Source organism: Bos indicus, chromosome 22 (assembly GCF_029378745.1).
Source record: "Bos indicus isolate NIAB-ARS_2022 breed Sahiwal x Tharparkar chromosome 22, NIAB-ARS_B.indTharparkar_mat_pri_1.0, whole genome shotgun sequence".
NCBI lineage: Eukaryota > Metazoa > Chordata > Mammalia > Artiodactyla > Bovidae > Bos > Bos indicus.
In genome coordinates this window covers 2,027,389-2,051,320 of record NC_091781.1, presented here as the reverse complement: position 1 = coordinate 2,051,320, position 23,932 = coordinate 2,027,389, and the positions used below count along the sequence as shown (strand labels likewise).

General features: G+C 47.2%; 1 protein-coding gene across 2 annotated transcripts; it reads left to right on the top strand.

Moving 5' to 3' along the window:
- Window positions 1-1,447: 1,447 nt before the first annotated feature.
- On the top strand, window positions 1,448-7,955 carry EOMES (eomesodermin). Of its 2 annotated transcripts, none has more exons than XM_070777298.1 (6): window positions 1,448-2,707; window positions 3,698-3,852; window positions 4,497-4,618; window positions 5,039-5,197; window positions 5,286-5,347; window positions 6,161-7,955. In XM_070777298.1, the coding sequence occupies exons 1-6, from the start codon at window positions 1,839-1,841 to the stop codon at window positions 6,840-6,842; spliced, it is 2,049 nt and encodes a 682-aa protein (XP_070633399.1). In that variant the 5' UTR covers window positions 1,448-1,838; the 3' UTR covers window positions 6,843-7,955. The 2 variants fall into 2 exon arrangements, with proteins under 2 accessions (XP_070633399.1, XP_019840703.2); XM_019985144.2 differs by having other exon boundaries at window positions 6,104-7,955.
- The last annotated feature ends 15,977 nt before the right edge of the window (window positions 7,956-23,932 follow it).

The window sequence follows — 23,932 nt, the reverse complement described above, 5'->3', positions numbered from 1 at the left end:
CCGGGACCTGCGAGGCCCCAGCCCCGGCCCGCTCGCTTAACTTGCTCCCTCCCCCGCTCTGGCTGGGCCTTGACCGTTTCCACTGCCGCGGAGAATTGGTAACCGCCCTGGAGCGTCGGAGTGCGTGAAGGACCGCCTCACTCTAACCCAGAGGTGCCAGTATCTACGCTGCTGTGGTTGGAATCTAAGTTGGAACGCTTCGAGCCGCTCTGCACCGGCGTATGCGGGCTCAACGAATCCTGCCACCGCCTAGAGTTGCGGGAGAAGAGTTTCCCGTGTGATCGCGTTCTGTTGGGGAAGCAGAGTCCCGAGCTCTTAGCCGGAAAACGCGCTCCCGGAGAGACTAAAAGCGGCGTCTATAATTATCTATTAACAGCAAATATTCAGGCTTCTTATCTGCAACGAAACGTGCCCCACACCTTCTGTATTAATAAACAATGCAATAGGACAGCATCATCTTGCTCTGCTGTCTGCAGAAACGCAGGGGGAGAAACAGGCAGCTGGGGGAAAAGGGTTTAATTCAATATCAAACTGATTATTTCACTAATTATTCCACCTTCTGTGTTGCGCTGCAGAGGAGAGGCACAGGGAATCTTAACCGCGGGGCTGCTTGAGGACCTTTGTTTCTCGGCGTCAGGTCCAACTGAAGATGGGAGGGGGTGGGATCCGGGATTCAGGGAAACTGAGAGTGGATTTTCAATTGTGGGGCGTAAAAGTGACTGTCTGCTGAAGCAGGAGTGAGCCTGGGGATGAGGGTAGTTCCCAATAGCCCACCCCACCGGGTAGTTCCCAATAGCCCACCCCACCAGGGCTTCGGTCCTAAAGGATAGCAGTGCGGTCCCTGGAATCCCCAAAGCCCAAAGTTCCTCTCAGTAAACCCTTCCCATTGGGTAAAAGGGTAGGACCGAACAAAAAGTGGTTCCTGCGTGTTGAAAGCCAGAGAGTCCTCCAGGGGAGGAAAGTGTGCCTGAAGTTACAGCCCCCGACGAGGAAAGAGACCTCTCTCGGGCCTCCCTCCAACTCGCCCCAGATCCTCACCCTCAGGGACCGGTGCCTTTCTGCAGGCCATCAACTTGCAGAGCATTTCTACCTCCTGCCTCCACAACCTGCGCCCGCCCCCTCACCCCCACTCGGAGAGCTGTCTCGATTTCTGTGCCAAGAGTGGACCCCGCTACGGAGACCCTAAACTCCAGCGAAATACGGACACCAGGACTGATTCTCATAGCATGACAGCATCTCAAAAAAAAAAAAAAAAAATCAGGCTAAAGGATAGGAAAATAAAGTCTCAGGCAACTTGATCCAATTAGTAAATGCCTAATTGAATTAGTGTCACCTCCAACAACCAATCAGAGGGTCCCGAGGCTGTAGGGCCGCGAAGCCACTCCCTGGCCTCACATATATAAAGCAGCCAATGACAGCCTGCAAGTTTCCAAGTGGTCAACCTGACCGATAGTTTGTCAGTGGAGAAGGGCAGAAAGGCTAGCTCTGGTGGTGGATGGGGAGAGAGATCTAAGACTTCTTCCTGTGTGTGCGGGCCAGGAGAGTACAGGTCCAGAGAGGCAGAAAGGACCGGGAAGGAAAAGCGGATCGCTTCCCGGTCAGCTTTAGCCTCTTGCCTTCAAACTCCGTGCGCTTTCCATTCGGAAAGGGTTCTGGGTTCGCAGCGCGCAATTGCGCGCGCCTTAGCGGCCCGCGTGTCGCCAGGTGGGTAACCCGGCACGGGAGGAAGGGGAAGTTACCTTCCCCTCGGAAGAGGGCGCTGGCTCCCCCATCCTGCCTTTATAATCAGGTCGCGGCCGGAGAGGAAGCAGCCAGCTGCCGTCTGCGCTCTGCAAAGCATGCAGTTAGGGGAGCAGCTCTTGGTGAGCTCTGTGAACCTGCCCGGCGCGCACTTCTACCCGCTGGAGGGGGCGCGAGGAGGCGGCGGCGGGAGCGCCGGCCACCTCCCGGGAGCGGCCCCCTCGCCTCAGAGGCTGGACTTAGACAAAGCGCCCAAGAAGTTCTCGGGCAGTCTCTCGTGCGAGGCGGCGAGCGGGGAACCTGCGGCCGCCGGCGCGGGGGCCCCCGCAACCATGCTCAGTGACGCCGACGCCGGGGACGCCTTTGCCAGCGCCGCTGCCGTGGCCAAGCCGGGGCCCCCGGACGGCCGCAAGGGCTCCCCCTGCGGGGAGGAGGAGCTGCCCTCGGCCGCCGCAGCCGCTGCGGCCGCCGCCGCGGCTAGCGCGCGCTACTCCATGGACAGCCTGAGCTCGGAGCGCTACTACCTCCAGTCCCCCGGGCCTCAGGGCTCGGAGCTGGCGGCTCCCTGCTCGCTCTTCCCGTACCAGGCGGCGGCCGGGGCGCCCCACGGGTCTGTGTACCCGGCTCCCAACGGGGCGCGCTACCCCTACGGCTCCATGCTGCCCCCCGGCGGCTTCCCCGCGGCCGTGTGCCCACCCGGGAGGGCGCAGTTCGGCACGGGAGCCGGTGCGAGCGGCGGCGCGGGCGGCGGCGGCGGTGGAGGCGGCCCGGGCGCGTATCAGTACGGCCAGGGGGCTCCGCTCTACGGGCCGTACCCAGCGGCGGCAGCCGCAGGTACCTGCGGAGGACTAGGGGGTCTGGGGGTTCCCGGCTCCGGCTTCCGCGCCCACGTCTACCTGTGCAACCGGCCTCTGTGGCTCAAATTCCACCGCCACCAAACCGAGATGATCATTACGAAACAGGGCAGGTGAGCGCAGCGCGGAGGGGCCCGGAGGCGCGGGGGCAAAGAAGGCCTGTGTGGTCCTGGGGTGGCCGGGAATGGGGTCCCGCGGCCCGCCCACTCCGCTCGTGGCTGGAAGAGTTTCCTGGCTCAACCAGTGGAGACGCCGTGTCTCCAGTCCGTCCGCGCACCAGCGCTTCGTGCAGGGCGCTAAGGCTAAAGCTGCTTCCCCTCTTCGCTCTCCTCATCTTCACCCAGACTGACGAGGAGGAGGCGGAAATAGAAATTGAGGCTTGTCCACAAAGCTGGATTTCCTAGATTTCCCTGCCCAGCTGTACACGGGTCCCTGCAGGCCGGCCAGAAGGCTCGAGGGGTGGCTCCCCCCGAGCGCTGGAGATGGGCTCCCGCAGTTTTAGGCGCCAAGGTCTCCACGGGGCGCATCCGGGGGACGAGCGCGAGGACGTGAGCGCCAGCAGCGAGGGCTGAGCCGGGGAGTGGGTTAGGCCGGCCCTGGAGTCCGACTGGGCTGGGATGCCCGGCCCGGGAAAGTTCGGCTACAAATCCCACTGCGGGCACTGGTTCATTCTGGGGAAAGTGAGGGGTGGGTGCTGCGAGAGGGGCGTCCGAGGGACACTTTTAGCCTTACCAGTAGAGTTTTTGTTTCTGTTTTTTTAAACGAGAGCAACTTAATATTCCCTGGCACTCGTACTTGTAAAAAAAAAAAAAAAAAGATTTTTAAATAGAAACATCCTGGAAGAAAATGAATGAGCATCTGAATGGGTTGAGAAATTGAGTGAGGGATGCAGAAGCGCGGGCATTGGGGGAAATAATAACATTGGGGCAAATTACTTCGGGAAAGAGATTTCCCCGCGAGTTGCCAACTCAAGAATGTTGTACGTAGTGAGGGCCACTGGACCCACAGGTATTCTGTTTGTAGACTTCCCAGTGGCGTACTCGAACGTGGGTCTGTGCCCCGGCGTCGCGATTTACATCTCCTGGTTCTATTCCCTTGCACAGACGCATGTTTCCTTTTTTGAGCTTCAACATAAACGGACTCAATCCCACCGCCCACTACAACGTGTTCGTAGAAGTGGTGCTGGCGGACCCCAACCACTGGCGCTTCCAGGGGGGCAAATGGGTGACCTGCGGAAAAGCGGACAATAACATGCAGGGTGAGGAGAGAGGAGGTCTGGGCAGGGTGGCGCGCCGGGAGCCCCGCTCAGACCACGCACAACCAAATCTCGCATCGCTTCCTCCGCATCCGGGGCCTGGAGGTGTTAGCAGGAGTTTCTTCGTGTTGAATGTTTGATTGAGGGAGAGAATCGCTAAGTCAGACCTCTTGCTGGCTAGCGTATAGCATGTTAACCACGACCCTAGCTAGCCTGCCCCGCCACATCCCTACCTCTGAGGACGTCATTGCCATAAACTCTCCGGGAGGCAAGGCTCCTGACATTTTAATCTTAACTTGAGAAAAGATCTCCCCAAGGTTGAGTTTATCATAAAAATCCAAGCACCTTCCATCATCAGATCTTGACTTTCTAGCTTCAGACATCGGCAAATTGACCTTCAAGAGGCACTGCCCGTTGGCTCCATTTTTGCTTTGTCCAAGGAAGGCCGGAAGCACAGGGCCCCTGGGAGGGGAATCAGTAGAGACTACTTGGTCTCCACTGGTCTTCTTAAGCCTCTAAGGAGAGACAGGCATTGTAAGTCTAGCTCTTAAATCTTGCCCATGAGTAGTAAATTCTCTCTCCCCCTACCTCCATTTGCAAACAGCCATATATGCTGGAGTTTTGTGTTTTGTTTCATTTTCTCTTAGGCAACAAAATGTATGTTCACCCCGAGTCTCCTAACACTGGTTCCCACTGGATGAGACAGGAGATTTCTTTTGGGAAGTTAAAACTCACCAATAACAAAGGCGCAAACAACAACAACACCCAGGTAGGGTGACAGAGGAGGTGGTGTCTTCTGGCTGTGAATCTGTTTTCTAATCAGTTTCTGTATTCTTTACTGTGTTTATATTTGCAGCTACCTGTTGCCACTTTCTAGTATTTTTTTTTCCTTTGACCTTTCTCAGTTCTACTTTTTTTTTTTTTTTGGTCATTTTCCTATCGGATATCAATAACAGTGAGTGAACGATTAGGAACAGAAAGACTGAAATCGTTTGGCGACTTAGGAAACCAAGACACAAGAGTGTTTATGAAACACACATACTTGGCTATGTTTTAAGTTTCAAAAATGGCAACAGAAAAAGTTAGCTGTGGGCTGAGGAGCAAGCAAGTTCCATTCCAAAATATAGAATTGGTCAAAATCGACTTCACTTTTGAGAATTGGCAGCTCTTTTTTCTGTACCATTTGCAGATGATAGTCTTACAGTCTTTACACAAGTACCAGCCGAGACTGCACATTGTTGAAGTCACAGAGGATGGCGTGGAGGACTTGAATGAGCCCTCTAAGACACAGACCTTCACTTTCTCAGAAACGCAGTTCATTGCTGTGACCGCCTATCAAAACACCGATGTGAGTGCCCCAGAGTCCCCAGCATCCCCAAAGCCCTATCCAGGGTGAGAGAGAAAGCACTCAGTGACTGTCTTTTTTCCTTATCTAGATAACTCAACTAAAGATTGATCACAATCCCTTTGCAAAAGGCTTCAGGGACAACTATGATTCGTAAGTGCACCTTTATTTTTCCTTGCCTGGTCATCTTTGAGTGAGACATGTTGAATCAGATACTTTCTTGAGACCGTATTCTAGGAAGAGCTTTCACAGTTGGGATTTTTACCCATTTTTATTTTTGCATATATTAGGCTTTGACTAATCTTGCTTTGGAATTTTCACAGAAGGATTTTGTTCATTTCTAAAGAAATGTTAAGGGCTTAAACATGAGCAGCTTTTATTTTTTTAACATTTGAGTGGAGATTTGAAATTTTCATAATCTGCATTTATATGCCTCCTTCCCATTTGATCCCAGTTTTTTTTTTTATTCTCTCAGGAGCAGGGATTATTCCCTCTCATTTTTTTTACATAAGAAAAACCTTAAACCAAGAGGATGTCATTTTCATAACATCAAACAGCAAGGCCCACAAGTGCCTTTTAAATTTGGCATTTCTACCCACCTCAGCCAGCATTCCTTCCCTACCACGGAAGGGAGAGTTGCTCCCAGTTCTTCAAGTTCTAGGACTTGCAAAGATGGAATTTCTATAGTTTAAATGCTTAATGCCTGGGAGGAAACTTTCTCTTTCATGATGGGAAATTTTGTCCCAGTGAGCCAAGAGTTCAGCTAAAATGGACTGGTGCCTCCCCACCTCTGGCCCTTCACTCAGCAGACCAGCGCTCAGGCTCTAGAGCCTTCTTCATTTCTGGGATGTAGACTGTCTGGGGAGAACATTAGGGTTTTTTTTTTAAGTGTTTCTCTTTGTATTGTAGCATGTACACCGCTTCCGAAAATGACAGGTTAACTCCATCTCCCACGGATTCTCCTAGATCCCATCAGATTGTCCCCGGAGGTCGGTACGGCGTTCAGTCCTTCTTCCCGGAGCCCTTTGTCAACACTTTACCTCAAGCCCGATATTACAATGGTGAGAGAACCGTGCCACAGACCAACGGCCTCCTTTCACCCCAACAGAGCGAAGAGGTGGCCAACCCTCCCCAGCGGTGGCTTGTCACGCCTGTCCAGCAACCTGGGACAAACAAAATAGACATCGGTTCCTATGAGTCTGAGTATTCTTCCAGCACCTTGCTCCCATATGGCATTAAATCCTTGCCCCTCCAGACGTCCCATGCCCTGGGGTACTACCCCGACCCTGCCTTCCCAGCGATGGCAGGGTGGGGAAGCAGAGGCTCTTATCAGAGAAAGATGGCAGCTGGACTCCCATGGACCTCCCGAACAAGCCCCCCAGGGTTCTCTGAAGATCAGCTCTCCAAGGAGAAAGTCAAAGAAGAAATTGGCTCTTCTTGGATAGAGACACCCCCATCCATCAAATCTCTCGACTCCAACGATTCGGGGGTATACACCAGTGCTTGTAAGCGAAGGCGGCTGTCTCCTAGCACCTCTAGCAATGAAAATTCTCCCTCCATAAAGTGTGAGGACATTAACGCTGAAGAATACAGTAAAGACTCCTCAAAAGGCATGGGGGGTTATTATGCTTTTTACACAACTCCCTAAAGAGTTATTTTAACCTTGTCAAAATGAGCTCACCGTTTGCCCGTGGACTGGGTGGTGTTTCTGTTGTCTTCTTCGCCTAGGTTGTTGCCAAAAAGACATTTGCCTTCCACCCCGATGTGTCCTGTTTTGTGCAATTCTCTAAAAGAAGGTGCCAAAGCTTTTTGACTGCTGCAGGTAACTGAAACAAGCCTAGACTTTTTTTTTCTTTTTTAATGAAATTAACAGAGGACTTTCAAGTGTTTTTAAATTTGAAGGTGATTCAAAGTTACGGATTTATTTATTGGAGACACTAGACATTCAGTGAACTGGGGCTGTGGAGATGGAGGGCCTAGCGCTATCAAAGATGTTGAAAGCTTTGGTGTTTTTTTTTTTTTTTTTTAAATCTGTAAATCTGTAAGCAAATAGAAACCCAGAGTGGTAAGATGGTTTTGCTTCTGGGAGAGAAGGGTGGGCCTTAAGCTTCAACAAGGAAATTTTTGCTGTTAACTTTCTGCTAGGGAAAGAAGACGTGAAGCCTGGGAGGCAAGAAGAGCTTTGTGAAGGTGCTGGTTTGGCCTGACTGATCTTCCCAGGCTTTGAAACAAGCCATGTTTGCCCAGGTTCAGTCACCTCATGTGCTAGGCCTCTGCTGTGTGCCCCTGGGGGCTAGCCGGGGGCCTCATAGGACTCAGGAGACAGCAAGGGGGTCGCCAAAAAGAAAAAAAGGAGAATTTTAAACTGTACAGCTGTGTGTGCTTAGATACACTGTAGAATAATGTGGAAAATATTGTATAAATAGTTACATAGGTATATGAGATTATGTAAAATTGGTGCTTTGGTTTTGTAAAGAATTTGCAAATCATTGGACCACAGCTACTGGAGCAGGGGGCAACATATGGGAATATTCTGTTTACTTCTTAGCTAGTTAAGAATGTATTCAGCTACTGTACTAACTTGAAACGGTGTTAAGGAAAACTCCCTGCATCATCCTCTTCCTCCACCACCCCCACTACCCAACTTGGTAACCTGAGGAAGCAGAAACCTTAACGCCCCAGCTCTTATAGGCTTTCTAGAGACCTTGGATTTTTATGTACAGTCGTAGTCATTTTTAATAAATGTGGTTCGTTAAGGGAACAGGCCTAACTCTGTCATCTGTACGATGGGTTTTCATCTTTGTTTCAAATATCTTAGTCTGCTTTCTCCACTTTCCTCCAGCAGGAACACAGTTCCACCAACCCGCTCCCCCCACGGAAGGCCCTAGAATCTCTAAGTGGACACTGTCCTCTCGAGGGGGTGGGGATGTTCTTCTTTATCTTTTTTTCTTGAAGGTGAATGGGGTTGTTTCCTCGCCGCTCTGGGAAGTCTGGACAATGGGAGCTGGGGCCGAGGAGGGGCGGTGCGAGACTGCCCGCAGCAGGCTTGATGGAACCGAGCGAGCCTCCACCCCCAAGTCCTCGGCTTCCGGGCCGCTCCCGGGCCTCCCATCCTCGGCCCCACGTGGGCTCCCCGGGCACCCTCGCGGCCCTCTGAGCACCCACGAGTTCCGGATCCCCCGAGGTCAGGCGGGTGCGGGCCGCCTCCACCCCCGCTACGCGGCTTCCTCCTTCCCTGAGCCCTAGGCTCTGGGGATGCGGGGGCAGCTCCGGGCCCGGGCGCGAGCTCTGCGGCGGGAGCGCTCTGTGCGGGGCGGCTGCGGAGTCGGTCACCTAGCGTTTAGCGCCGCTTCCTAGGCTTTCAGTCCCAGGGAGGGCAAGGGCCACTCCATCCCCCGACTGAGTCCTGGGCCCGCGGAAGAGTTAAATCCAGGAGTGTGGCGGAGGGCCCTTTGTCCCCCTGCCAGACGCCCTGCCGCGCTTATCGGCAGACGGCTTCTGGCCCGGTTTGCAATCCTTTCCAGCCCCCTCCCGACCCTCTCGGGGTAAAGGTCTGAACGGGAGGGTCATTCTGCTAACTGCGTGGCGCGGAAATGCAGCTGCTAAGAGGATTAGTGCTGGGCGGCGAGCGATCGGCCGGGCCCTCCTCCCCTTCCGCGCCCAATTAAGGCCGCCGCGAGCTCGCGCCTCGCCTCGGCCGGGGTTCGCATTCCCACCGCCCTTCCCGGCTCCGAGTCATCCTTCCTGCGCCGTCCGTGACCTTGAGGTCTGGGTCTCTATACCCGCTCCTCCAGCGATGCCTGTTCAAAACGCCCCTAACTTTACCGGAGCTGGAAGCTAAAGCCTTGAAATTTGGCTTATGTGTGTTTGTTGGGGATGATAAATTCAGACGGAGGAGGACGTCAAGGAGCACACCCCCTGCCCCAAGCCGTCTGCGCTCTCCCCTCCCCCAACCCCAAGGAACCCGACCGTATTGGGAGATACGATGGAATTTCGAAACGACGTTCTCCTCTTCTGCCTTCTGGAAAGACTGCAAATGCTAATCACCTCCGGGATGGAGCAGACACCGGCCCCAGTCTATTTCCAGGGCTGTATATTTTTGCACCGTACAGTAAAAAGAACCTGGTACTTGTGAAAAGTCCCTCACAGTGTTTAATAGAAACGTAAGTGGCTGAGTGGCCCCAATTAACACCTTGTGATAAGGCATTCCTAAGATGGAGTGTCAGACACCAAATTGTGAAGAGATGTATCTAATTAATCCTCCTAGAATGACACCGATAAACAAGCTTCTATTTAAATAAAGATCAAGGACTCGGCGCCCCGTTTGTTTACATTCACCCCCGGGGGTCCCAGCGTTTGCGCCCGCGCAGACTGCCTGAGCTGGGGGAGCGGGGGGTGGGGAGGACACAGGCTTGGGAGGGTTCTGCTGGCTCCCTTCCGTTGTAACCCCAAACAGAAATCTCCAAGTAGACAAACTGCAATGCAAGAGAAGCGCAAAAACGACCCGACTCTGACTTGGAAATATTATTGTCATTTTCTTCGCGTGTCCTAATTTGCATCGCCGAACACTTTTTGGTTGTCTGAGTCTTTAAAAAGAAGGCCAACAACAGCAAAATCCATATTCCACTCGTAGTCTCGGGAATTCTTTGCTGCTTTGGGGAGAACTCGGATCAGGACTTCCTCTGCCCCCCACCCCGCCCCGGCACGAGTTCTCTCCTCGCTGACTCGGGGTTCCTTCTTCAGGCAACTGAAGCCCAGAAGTGCTGGGGCGCAGGGTAGCTATCCTGGTGGTGGAGTGGGGAACCACCCATTGGAAAAGGCGAAAGGAATCTGGAAAGAAATAGGGCAAGAGTGGAAGGAGCAGCTAAACTCTTAACCCTGTAAACCAGGGCTGGGGCTTGGAGCCTACTCGGCATCTGCAAGGAATCACCTCCCCACTCTTCAACGGGGGTTTAAAGGCTCCAGATCAGCTTGTGGTCCAACCTCCTTCCTTTTCAGCCGCCTCTGATTAGATTTCAGCCTAGGGGTAAAGGCAGACTCGCGCTCTTCCATTTCCTCTTCAGGCTCTTCCTTATCTCGGAACCAAACAGGCCGGGGGTACGATGCCGTGTTTGTTTGTCTGTTTGTTTTTTAATTCTGCAGGAGTCGTGGAAACGCTCCGAAATAAACACATTTCAGCTTGCCCCTTGCTTTTAATCGAAATTGAACCTCCAGTGGGGATGAAAAGTGAAAGCACTCATTCTTCACTCGTCTGGACGCTTCCCCTGTCCCGCGCTGCTCTCCTGGCGATGTCTCCCACCGCGCTGAGAGTCTCCAAGAGTTTGGCTTTTCACCTCGCGAGGATTTCGGCAGCCTCGGGACGCACTTTTAAAGGCAATTTGCAAAACTCCGTTGGTGGGCTTGATCCAGTCCCCATCTGTAAATGAGTCTAAGCTTTCGAAGGTGCGAACTCCACCAATCCAGTCCGGGAGGCTGGAACCTGCGGAATCCGTCCACCTGCGCGCGTTTTCGTTGGAATCGAACCCCTCCTGCGCCCCGCGGACACTTGGGAGCAGCGCCTGCACTTGGGGTTCACTGGGATTCCGTTTGCCCGAACTCTCAGGAGTTGCATTTCTTCCCCCGTCCGTGAGCTGAACCGTTCGTGGACAGGCTTAAACTAAGATAATTTTTTTTTTTAAAACATGATGGTGACTCTGACCTTGGTGGCCACTGAATTTCTCCTTATTACAGCTTAAAAGAAGTTAACTTCTGGCGACTGCTCCACCCTCTCCCCCTTTCTTCTTCGGCCCTAGGAGCCCTTTGCGTGTCGCCGAGGACGCATCAAGTCACTGGGGGAAGGACGTGGCTGCTCCAGACACGGCAGACCCTTGGAGGTAGTCTCCAAAGTGGCCAACTTCTGATGGACCGTTGGCCATCCCAGAAGCGCCGGGTCTCTTCTTATCTTGGGCATCATGGTGTGAACACCCCCACCTCCACTTAAAATGTCCCCGCCTCCCTAAAAAGTCCTTAGCATCCTTCTAGAAGCTTTCGTGGAGGCAGCAGGGCGCGCACAGTAACTTCTGTAACCCCAGGCTGGACCCAGCTTTCCGCTCACTGGGCGCCGCGCCCTTGGCGGTGGGTCCAGCCGCAGTTCCGTTGATGCTGCGGGTTCCGGGTGGCGGGCAGGCTTCGCCATCTGGCGGCCACCGCGAGTAAGGCGCCCCAGGCCATGCAGCTTCTGCAAGGAGGTCTTCTTCATGCCACCTCCCCTCCTTCTTCTCAAAGCTCCTTGGTGTGGGGGGCAGGAGCCGGGAAGCTGAAGTTCGAAGACTTTAAATTCTAGTCCTGGGTCACCGCTCAGTAGCTGCTGTCACAGCTGGCTCGTCTGATGTATTACCCAGGACCAAAGAGGGCAGGATGAACTTCACTGCTTTGTAAGCTGTTGAGCAGCTGTGAGTAGTATTAGTAGATACTGATTATTTAATTTTTGGTTGTGCTGTTCTTCTTGGCTGCGCGTGGGTTTTCTCTAGTTGCCAGAGCAAGGGCTCCTTTTAGTTTTGGAACACTGGATTTAAGCCCAGGGGCTTCAGTGGCTGTGACCCTGGGGCTCAGGACTTGCAGCACATGGTCTTAATTGCTCTGCAGCATGTGGAATCTCCCTGGACCACGGATAGAAGCGTGGCCCCTGCTTTGGCAGGTGGATTCTTACCCACTGTACCACCAGAGAAGTCCAGGAGGCATTATCAATTACTACTTTTACAACACAATACATAGTGGTCAACTCAAGTGCATTCATTGGCAAATGAAAGATTTTTTTCCGTAGGATTTTTAATTTTTTACATTTTTACTGAAGAATAGTTGATTTACAATGTGCTAATTTCTGCTGTACTGCAAAGTGATTCCATTATACACCTATATACATTATTTTTAAATACTCTTTTTCATATCATTTATCCCAGGAGATTGGGTATAGTTCATTCTGCTATACAGTAGGACCTTGTTGTTTGAAAGATTTTTAAATTTACTCAAAAATGATTATGGACAATTACAAACATATAAGAAAGTAGGGAGAGGTGGACCCCAAGAATCCGCCTGCAATGAAGGAGACCCTGGTTTGATTCATGGGTCAGGAAGATCCCCCGAAAAAGGGACAGGCTACCAACTCCAATATTCTTGGGCTTCCACCGTGGCTCAGATGGTAGAGAATATACCTGCAATGCAGGAGACCTGGGTTCGATCCCTGGGTTGGGAAGATCCCCTAGATGAGGGCATGGCAACCCACTCCAGTATTCTTGCATGGAGAATCCCCATGGACAGAGAAGCCTGGTGGGCTACAGTCCATGGGGTAGCACAGAGTCAGATACAACTGAAGCGACTGAGCAGCAACAGCATAGACTTAGAAAATGAACTTAGAGTTACCAAGCGGAGAGGTTGGGGTAGGGGAGGGATAGATTGAGAGTTTGGCCTTGACATGTACACATTGCTGTGTTCAGAGCAGATAACTAGTAAGGACCTGCTGTATAGCACAGGGAATGCTACTTAATATTCTGTAATAACTTAAATGGGAAAAGAATTTGAAAAAGAATAGATACATGTACATGTATAAATGAATCACTTTGCTGGACACTCGAAACTAATACAGCATTGTTGATCATCTGTACGCCAATATAAAATAAAAATTCAAAATATAGATCATGCCCACAAAGTCCATTCATGTTGTTGCAAAAGGCAGGGTTTCCTTCTTTTTTTATGGCTAAATAATATACCTGCCAATTTTCATGTTCCCATTCCCCCGTGGACGGACAGTTAGGTTAGTGGTTTGCGTCTTTTGGCTAGTGTGAAGAGCGCCACAGTGAAGATGGGATTGCAGATATCTCTTAAAGATAGTGCGTCATCATGACATTTTGATTGTGACATTAAGCAGAGTGAACCAAAAATCTAACGTCTCTGCTCTTTATGTATCATCACAGGAAAGTAACTGTTGCCCTCTGGGGAACCTGGGTCATTGAAATCAAGTGAGAAGATGGACAAAGTACCTCAGTGGATAAGATTGATCCATATTTATTGAAGCAGTTTGCTACACACAGATTGCTAAGAAATCATAGTAAACCAATGCGTAACAAAGTGATAAAAGTGTGTGATTATTTGCTTTTCTATTCCCAGGGCAAATTATCAATCTCCTAATTGCCTTAAAAATATGTTTCCAGAATTGACAAACATCATTTGGAAATCATAAGTGATAAAAAGGGCTGTCAAATAGCTCGGTGGTTGCTATAGGGAGGTGGTGATTTCATCTGTGATAAGTAAGGAGAAATGGTTTCTTATCAGTGAGTTTAGAGTGGAAGGGAGACCTGAGCAGGGGACCTGGGGAAGGGAAGAGGTTGGGGAGCATCCTAGGGATTGCCAGGTTACTATCCACAGTGCACAGCTTAGGACTTCTGGAATTGGGATGCAATTCGTGACTGAGAATACCATGGTAATTCTGTGAATAACAAGGGTGGATGTAACCCCTACATGTGTTACTATATCCCCGTTGCAGGCACCAAATCATCACCTATTCCACCGGCCACCAGGCATTCAGAAGGTTGGCTACAATAGTCTGTCTTTGGTGGTCACTGTTTCTTCATGCAGTGTCCCAGTTTTAACAGCCTGGGCAACTGGACTCCTCCCCCCTGGATTGGAGATCTGAGGGACACTGTGGTGGCTATGGCCGTGAGCACACGTGACAGAAAGGAGAGCCCCCAGGGCTGACGTGCCCCGGGGAGTCCGCTGGCTCTGCACCACACCGTGGGGTGGGCCTATACTTTAAAAGGTGAAAGATGTATATGATCTGAAGAGAAACCAGAGTGTGGACCCTAGACTTTTTTTTTTTAATAATTATTTATTTGGCTGCACTGGGTCTTAGCTGTGGCACATGGGATCCTCAGTCTTTGTTGTGGCGTGTGGGATCTAGTTCCCCGACCGGAGTTTTAACCCAGGCCCCCTGCACTGGGAGCACAATTCTTAGCCACTGCCCACCAGGGGAGTCCCTGGAACCCACTCTATAAACATAAACCGTTTCAGAAGTGTGTGAAATATCTAGTCATGAAAACGTTAAATTCTAAAGCATAGTTTTTAATTATTTTTCTGTTGTTTTTCAGAATATTTGAAATGAAAAGTATTTGAGATCTCAATGGATCAATGATTCATCTTTCTCTGATTTTTTTCCTAAAATCTAGACCTGTCGTGGAGTGGTGTCTGTTTCTTCTCGCTGTTTGACCTATACTCAACTCAACTAGGGTAGTAAATTTACCCTACATATTTGCTGCTTTTCTTAATCTTGACAGGCAGGTGTTATCTTTTATTTTATACATGTAAAATCCAAGAACGTTCTTTGACATTTTACTTCTTCCAGGATTCCAGTTTTTCTTCTGCACCACCTTTTCAACCAAGTGAGTGTTGAGTTAATTAACCAACTACACTGCGCTCATCACTAAATATGGAGAAGCTGCAGGTAGAGACCACATAGCTGCTACAGAAAATCACAGAGGAGCTGGGATTGAGTTAGTACACAAAAATGCACTCGTACGCCTGTACTTGGAGTGTATTTGTACTCTAAGGCTGAATACCATTAAACTGAGATCAGAATGAGTGAAAATAGGATTAGAATAAAATGTATGGTGGTATCAATATTTCCTTTAGGGACTCTTCTGCTCAGAGTTGTCAAAACATATTGTGTTATAAATAGACCAGTCTGAAGGAGGTAATCCTAGCCATCCTGATGAAACAGTCTTCTGAAAGCATGCAAACAGAAGAGAACCTCTAACAATGCAATTACACCTTAATCTGGGGGTGGTGCCTCAAATGATTTCCCCCTATGCCTCTTTCCCTTTAAGAAAAACAAAACAAGCACAAACTTGCTGGGAAAGGGAAAGCAAGTATTCCAGTGTTCTGTCATGCCTGCTTTCCCATTGGAGTTTTAGAAAACAACTTGTGAGTCTCATTCTTAACCTGGTCCTGAGGAATCAGGGCTCCTTCTGGAGTCTCGGTAGCTGGGGCAGTCATGTCCATCAAGTGTTCCATGGTTGCTCTGCTTTGCAGCCTCCTGCACTTAGGCATGGTCACTGGGACCCAGAGAGACACAACGTGGGCAAGGACGGATAAGAATGGGTGTGTGTGTGTTAGTCACTCAGTTGTGTCTGACTCTTTTGTGACCCTCTGGACTGTAGACCGCCAGGCTCCTCTGTCCATGGGATTCTCCAGGCAAGAACACTGGAGTGGGTTGCCATTCCCTTCTCAAAGGCATCTCCCTGACCCAGGGACTGAACCCAAGTCTCCTGCATTGCAGGCAGATTCCTTACTGTCTGAGCCCCCAGCATTTGCCAAAAGCTGCAACTTTTCAAAAAAGGATTTGGCCACCCTGTAATCAACCAGCAAATAGGCAGCCAAACTCTTCTCCCACTCTCAACTTCCCTGCCAGGCCTCTGATTGGCCAAACGCAATGCAAAGCCAGAGGACCAAGAAGTCTCAGGATGTAGTCATTGAAGCCAGTATCCTGGGCACAAGGCGGGATGGAGCAAAATGGAGCATGAAACACAGGGCAATGAAGAAGATATCCAGCCCTACTCTAACCCCCACCCCATGCAAAGCCTTTATACTAAAGGCTCTAAATACTCTACAGTTGTTTTGACATATCCCCAGGATTGCTGCATCAAGAATAGCTGGAAATATGGATTCAGTTCAGTCGCTCAGTCGTGTCCAACTCTTTGCGACCCCATGAACCACAGCACGCCAGGCCTCCCTGTCCATCACCAACTCCCAGAGTCCACCCAAACTCATGTCCATCGAGTCAGTGATGCCATTCAACCATCTCGTCCCCTGGCGACCCCTTCTCCTCCTGCCCTCAATCTTTCGCAGCATCAGGGTCTTTCCAAATGAGTCAGCTCTTCGCATCAGGTGGCCAAAATATTGGAGTTTCAGCTTCAACATCAGTCCTTCCGATGAACACCCAGGACTGATCTCCTTTAGGATGGACTGGTTGGATCTCTCAAGGGACTCTCAAGAGTCTTCTCCAGCACCACAGTTCAAAAGCATCAATTCTTTGGTGCTCAGCTTTCTTTATAGTCCAACTCTCACATCCATACGTGACTACTGGAAAAACCATAGCCTTGACAAGATGGAACTTTGTTGGCAAAGTAATGTCTCTGCTTTTTAATATGCTGTCTAGGCTGGTCATAACTTTCCTTCCAAGGAGTAAGCATCTTTTAATTTCATGGCTGCAATCACCATCTGCAGTGATTGTGGAGCCCAGAAAAATAATGTCAGCCACTGTTTCCATTATTTCCCCATCTATTTTCCATGAAGTGATGGGACCAGATGCAATGATCTTCATTTTCTGAATGTTGAGCTTTAAGCCAACTTTTTCACTCTCCTCTTTCACTTTCATCAAGAGGCTCTTTAGTTCTTCTTCACTTTCTGCCATAAGGGTGGTGCCATCTTCATATCTGAGGTTATTGATATTTCTCCTGGCAATCTTGATTCCAGCTTGTGCTTCTTCCAGCCCAGCATTTCTTATGATGTACTCTGCATATAAGTTAAATAAGCAGGGTGACAATATACAGCCTTGACATACTCCTTTTCCTATTTGGAACCAGCCTGTTGTTCCATGTCCAGTTCTAACTGTTGCTTCCTGACCTGCATACAGGTTTCTCAAGAGGCAGGTCAAGAGGAAATATGGATTACTATATGAAAACTTCATCATTTTCAATATGGATAACTTATTTGAAAGAAACAAACAACAAAAACACTTCTGAGAAAGATTCAGCTGTGGACTGCTAGCTTGGGCTTTTCTGATAGCTCAGTTGGTAAAGAATCCGCCTACAATGCAGGAGACCCCAGTTCAATTCCTGGGTCAGGAAGATCCCCTGGAGAAGGGATAGGCTACCCACTCCAGTATTCTGGCCTGGAGAATTCCATGGACTGTATAGTCCATGGACTCACAGAGTCAGACACGACTGAGCAACTTTCACTTCACTTTGATCAATGATTTAATTCTAACTGGATCTCAAAAATGTCAAAAGCAGGACTTCTGCTCCAAGACAAGATGGAGTAGCAAGGAAGTGGCTTATCTTTCCGCCTGGAAAAGTTTTTATTTTAAAATAAAAATCAGAAAAGTATATAAGAAAAATTGTCTTCCAGGACACTGAATATCTGTAGAATAGCAATCCATTAGAGAAGAGAAAGAAATAAGAACCCTAAGGTTGCTCTAGCTGCTGCCTAGAGAGTGTCCAGTCTGCGGTCAGAATGAGGCTGGGCATCCAGACTAAACCCAGCAGTCTTGAATTGAGGACGCAGATTTGTGAGGAGGAATAGCCAAGATAGCCAGCGTTCTCAGGGCAGAGTTCCGAGAGTAGGGTGTGTGCAGAGACGCCAGAGAATCAAGCAAGGTCCCCTGATGCTCTGAGCGCCGAGCAGAACATGTATATGAAGAAGCTCTCCAAAGTCCAGAAGGATAACACCCAAAAAGACCAAAGTTGGTTTTGTCAATCTCAACACTAATGCCATTTGGGGACAGATAGCTCTTTTTCTGAGGGTGGAGAGCTGCATTGTAGGATACTGGCACCACCCTGGCTTCTAACAATTGGATGTCTTCTATGCCTAGAAGAAAGCTTAACTATGTTTATAGTTATAAAATATCCGCAAGCTCATACGAAGAAAATATTGAAAATTCATGGCATCCAATAAAAAACACCCAACAAATACAAAAAGCAGGAAAATATGACCCACAAAAAGGAGAAAAACACAATCAAAACCAAACCAAAGATGACACAGGTGGCAGAGTTAATAGAAAACAATAAGTAGCTTCCTAGGAGGCACAGTGGTAAAGAATCTGCCTGCCAATGCAGGAAACACAAGAGATTCAGGTTCGATCCCTGGATCCAGAAGACCCCTGGAGAAGGAAATAGCAACCCACTCCAGTATTCTTGCCTGGAGAATCCCAAGGACAGGGGAGCCTGGTGGGCTATGGTCCATGGGGTCGCACAGAGTCAGACACGACTGAGCAACTAAACACACACACACACAAAGAGCTCAGTGAAGACAATCACAAGAAATATGAAGGAAACTATACCAAAGCTTCAGTTCAGTTCAGTTCAGTTCAGTCGCTCAGTCGTGTCTGACTCTTTGTGGCCCCATGAATCGCAGCACGCCAGGTCTCCCTGTCCATCACCAACTCCCGGAGTTCACTCAGACTCACGTCCATCAAGTCAGTGATGCCATCCAGCCATCTCATCCTCTGTCATCCCCTTCTCCTCCCGCCCCCAATCCCTCCCAGCATCAGAGTCTTTTCCAATGAGTCAACTCTTTGCATGAGGTGGCCAAAGTACTGGAGTTTCAGCTTTAGCATCATTCCTTCCAAAGAAATCCCAGGGCTGATCTCCTTCAGAATGGACTGGTTGGATCTCCCTGCAGTCCAAGGGACTCTCAAGAGTCTTCTCCAACACCACAATTCAAAAGCATCAATTCTTCGGCGCTCAGCTTTCTTCACAGTCCAACTCTCACATCCATACGTGACCACAGGAAAAACCATAGCCTTGACTAGACGGACCTTTGTTGGCAAAGTAATGTCTCTGCTTTTGAATATGCTATCTAGGTTGGTCATAACTTTCCTTCCAAGGAGTAAGCATCTTTTAATTTCATTGCTGCAGTCACCATCTGCAGTGATTTTGGAGCCCCCCAAAAATAAAATCTGACACTGTTTCCCCATCTATTTCCCATGGAGTGATGGGACCGGATGCCATGATCTTCATTTTCTGAATGTTGAGCTTTAAGCCAACTTTTTCACTCTCCACTTTCACTTTCATCAAGAGGGTTTTTAGTTCCTCTTTACTTTCTGCCAAAAGGGTGGTGTCATCTGCATATCTGAGGTTTTTGATATTTCTCCCTGCAATCTTGATTCCAGCTTGTGTTTCTTCCAGTCCAGCGTTTCTCATGATGTACTCTGCATATAAGTTACATAAGCAGGGTGACAATATACAAGCCTTGACGTACTCCTTTTCCTATTTGGAACCAGTCTGTTGTTTACCAAAGCTTATATTAATCAAATTGCTTAAAACCAGTGATAAAGAGGAAAATGTAAAAGCACCCAGGGGAAGAAAAGGTATATTGCATACGAAGAAAAAAGATCAGAATGCCAGCTGAACATAAGTAGGCTAGATGACAGTGGAACGTCTTTAAAGTACTGAAAGAATAAAACCATCCATCTAGATGTCTGTACCCAAGGAAAACCTCTTTAAACAATGAAGGGGACATAAAGACTCTTTCAGACATATGAAAATGGACAGAATTTATAATCATCAGACTTGCATTGTAAGAAATGTTAAAAGAAATGCTTCAGGATAAGTAAAATGATACCAGATGGAAATTTGGGATCCACATAAGGAATGAAGAGCCCTGGAAATGGTAACCGCATGAGTTAATATAAAATACTTGTTTTCTCATTTTCAAAATCTCCTTAAAAGAAAATTAACTGTTTAAAGTGAAAACAGCAAGGTACATGATGTTTACAACATACACGGAATTGAAATATATGATGATAACACAAAGGCTGGGAGTAGAGAAATGGAAATATAATATTATTGTAACTGAAAGTGGGATCTGGATGCTTGCAACTCAAAAGCCAATAAAGAAACCAGGTTGTTGGAAATGAAAGTTTGCTTGATTTTGGACGCTGGCAATGGGTGCGAGGAGCACAGATGCTTATCCAGAGGCCAACTCCCCCCACTGACTATCAATGGGCAAGAGCTTTTATAGACAGAGGGAGGGGCTACATGCAGAAACAGCACAGTCAGCTCTGACAGTCGTCTTGAAATTGGTCATCTGTGGTCTGACCAGCACCATCTTGGTTGTTTAAAGTACAGTTAATCTTCAGTTCCAGGATTGGTTTGTTCTCATTTCTTTGAGGCCAGTTCTTGCAGAGTTGGCAACTCACAGCCTGGCTAGTCTGTTCATCAGGTAGCTAACTTCTTCCACCTGGTGGGTGTTTCAGTATCTACAAGACATCTCACAGGAGAGGGCTGAAAATATTATCAACAGACCTTTTGCTTACTGCCCAAACTATTATTATTTGGTCTTCTTTGACTGCTTCCTTTTGTTTCTGCATTTTCTCACTTCTATGATTAAACTTATTCTTGGGCTAAAGTTTTTCTACCAACAAAAGGCAGGCTGAGGACATGGGGGGCAAGGACCATAGGGTCCTTCTCTATTATGGGTCCTTATAGTGTACATCTGGAGAAGGCAATGGCACCCCCCTCCAGTACTCTTGCCTGGAAAACCCCATGGACAGAGGAGCCTGGGAGGCTGCAGTCCATGGGGTCACACAGAGTCAGACATGACTGAAGCAACTTAGCAGCAGCAGCAGTATAGTGTACGTCAAGTGATGTAGTATCACTCAAGATAAACTGTGGTAAGTTAAAGATGTTTCTAGAAATCCTAAAACAACTATCAAAATAACACAATAGAGAAGTGCAACCAATAAGTCTACAAAGGAGATAAATCGATTTTTTAAAAATCACAAATTAACCCAAAGAAGGCACAGAAAGAAGGAAAATGAAACAAAGAACAGATTGAACAAACAGGAAGTAAATAACAAACTGGTAGATTTTAACCCAACAATATCAATAGTAACATTAAGTTGTTAACCACTCCAATTAAAATTCAAGGATTGTCAAATTGGATTAAAAAGTAGGGCATTATTATATGGTGCCTATAAGAAACCCATTTTAAATATAAAGACATACATAGTTAAAATTTAAAAGATTTTTAAAGATACAGCATGCTAACACTAATGAAAAGAAAGCTAGAGTGGATATATGAATATCAAAGCAAATTTTAAAGTAAAGGAGAACAGGTCATTTAATAATAATATCAGGATAAATTAATCAATAGGTCATAATAATCCTGTGTTTATGTATCTAATAAAAAAGATTTATCTGGGGTTAATATAACATTAAAAATCAATCAATATAATTCACCATGCTTACAGACTAAAAATGAAAAACCATTTGTCTCACTACATGCAGAAAAATCAGTTAACAAAATTTAACATTTATTCTTGGCAAAAAATGTTAGCCATCTTGAAATAGAAGAGAAAAAAGAAAAGCAGGGGACACGAGTTCCATCACGAAGGTCCCACACGCTGCGTGGCAGCTAAGACCACGTGCTACAGCTACAGAAGGCCCGCGCGCATCAGTGAAGACCCACAGCCAAAATAGATGTGTAAAATGATGTGAGATGAATTAAGCCCAGAGAAATCAGGTGAGGAGCCGTAGGAGTGTTTGTTCCTGATCTTTCCGTGAGCAGAAAGAGCGTGCTCCCAGAGCCTGAGGATGTCGGATCACAGGGCCCAGCGGAGGAAGTGAAAGGAACACAGTATAGGAAGATGAGAAATTCAACCGGAGGCGGAGCCGGCCTTCTGTGTGTTAGGGCTTAGACCGAATCCAGAAGCAGGAGGCAGGCCGTACCTTAACATTCCTAACCACACTTGCTAAGTTTCTTTTTAAGAGTATTTCAACATTGGTGTGCTTTAATCTTTTCTTTTTATATTAATTTCCCTCCCCAAATTAGCAAAAAAACATTGATTATTCTTAAAACATGTATTTCCAACATGGGATTATTAGGTCAAAAGCTTTAATATTTTTAATTGCTATTGTAATGCATGTATTTATTTTTCTCAAGAGAGGTAGCAATTCTCACCTCCACCAGACACATATGAACACCCGTTTCTGCACACGCTGGTGTCATCAGACTTTTACATTTATGTCAATCTAATAGATAAAAATTGGTGCTACATGTAAATTTCTTTTTCCTCTTTAATACTGGTATTACGACTACTACTGCTATGTCCCCTCCTCTTCCTAACTCCTCCTAATGTTACTATTGTTTACTGAGCACATACTGTGTAATAGAAATAGTTCTGCAAACTTTGTCTTTTATCAATTAACTTCATAACCTTACAAGGTAAGTTCCACCATTAGCTCCATTTTGTAAAAGAAGAAACTGAAGTTTAGATAGATAAATTTTCCCCCAGTCATATGATCAAATTTTTAAAATTGAGATGTATTTGACATACAAATTGTATAAGTTATACTCCATATTGATTGGATCCATTTGTATTGCAGTCTGATTACCATCATAGCATTTGGTAACAACTTTGTCACCTCACATAATCATTTCTTTTAGTGTTGGGAACATATGAGATCTAGTCTCAGCAAGCTTAAAGTTTATAACACAGTGTTCTTGCCTGGAAAATCCCATGGATGGAGGAGCCTGGTAGGCTGCAGTCCATGGGGTCGCTAAGATTCGGACACGACTGAGCGACTTCACTTTCTCTTTTCACTTTCACACATTGGAGAAGGAAATGGCAACCCACTCCAGTGTTCTTGCCTGGAGAATCCCAGGGACGGGGGAGCCTGGTGGGCTGCCGTCTCTGGGGTCGCACGGAGTCGGACACGACTGAAGTGACTTAGCAGCAGCAGTTGTTGTCTATAATCACTGCACTGAGTATTAGAGCTCTTATTTGTCTCCTAGTTGCAAGTATGTAACTTTAAATAACATCTTTACCATTCCCCTAGGCACCAGCTCCTCTTAATCACCTTCTTATGCTCTGCTTTTATGAATTCAGGGATTTTTTTTCTTAGCTATCACCTCGAAGAGATCGATCATACAGCATTTGCCTTTCTCTGAGTTATTTCACTTAGTATAGTATCTTCAAGTTCTATCCATGTTGTTGCAAATGGCAGAATTTTCTTTTTTCTCATGGTTGAATAGTGTTCCACTGTATGTGTATATAAAACATTCATCCGTTGATGGGCACTTAGGTTGTTTGCATAGCTTGGCTATTGTGAATGGTGCATAAACATAGGAGTTGAGACATCTCTTCGATAATTTGTTTTCATTTCCCTTGGATATGCGGCCAGAAGGGGGGTTGCTGAATCTAACAGCTGCCATCTATATTGGTAGCTTCCAGTTTGGAGCTGTTACAAATAGAGCTGCTATGTTCAATTAGTACATGCCTTTTGAGAAACATGTGTATGTATTTCTCCTGAGAATACACCAGAGTAGAAGTCCTATATCAGATATTCATCTTTAGCAGGTATTGCCAAGCCGTGTTTCAGTCTGGCTGAAGCCACTTTTAATCCCACCAGCAGTGTACGGATATTCTACTTGATCCACTTACACTTGATATTTAATTTTTGCCATCCTGGTGTGTGTGCGGTGGTATCTCAGTGTTTCTGTAAGTTTCTGGAGATATTCTTTTGCAGATTAATTTCTCAGTCCAATTTTATCATGAATGGGAATACTCCATTATTTTTATTTTGTGATATATTTTTTTAGGATATTTGTACAGAAATACTTAACTTTTGTTTACTAACAAATGTCCATCATTTTCTCTCTGGACTTTTGTGTTTCCTGCATTGTTTTAAAAGGTGTTATCACTCAAATGGTCTGTTAAATTCCTTTCCAACATTTGTATTGTTTGTATATTTGTGTTTAAAATCTCTCCCTGGAGTAAATGTTTTGATCTCTGTAACTTTCTGATATTTTAATATCTTCCTTCCCCATTCTACTCCCAAATAATATTTTTCCAGATTTGGAGAAAGATGTTGATCTTTAAATACTTTTGTACTTTTCTCCTTATTCTACTTCAGAAGGAAAAAAAAAAAAACAGGTCGTGATTTTTTAATTTTATTAATTTGGATTAAATTGCTTTTTTGTGATTAT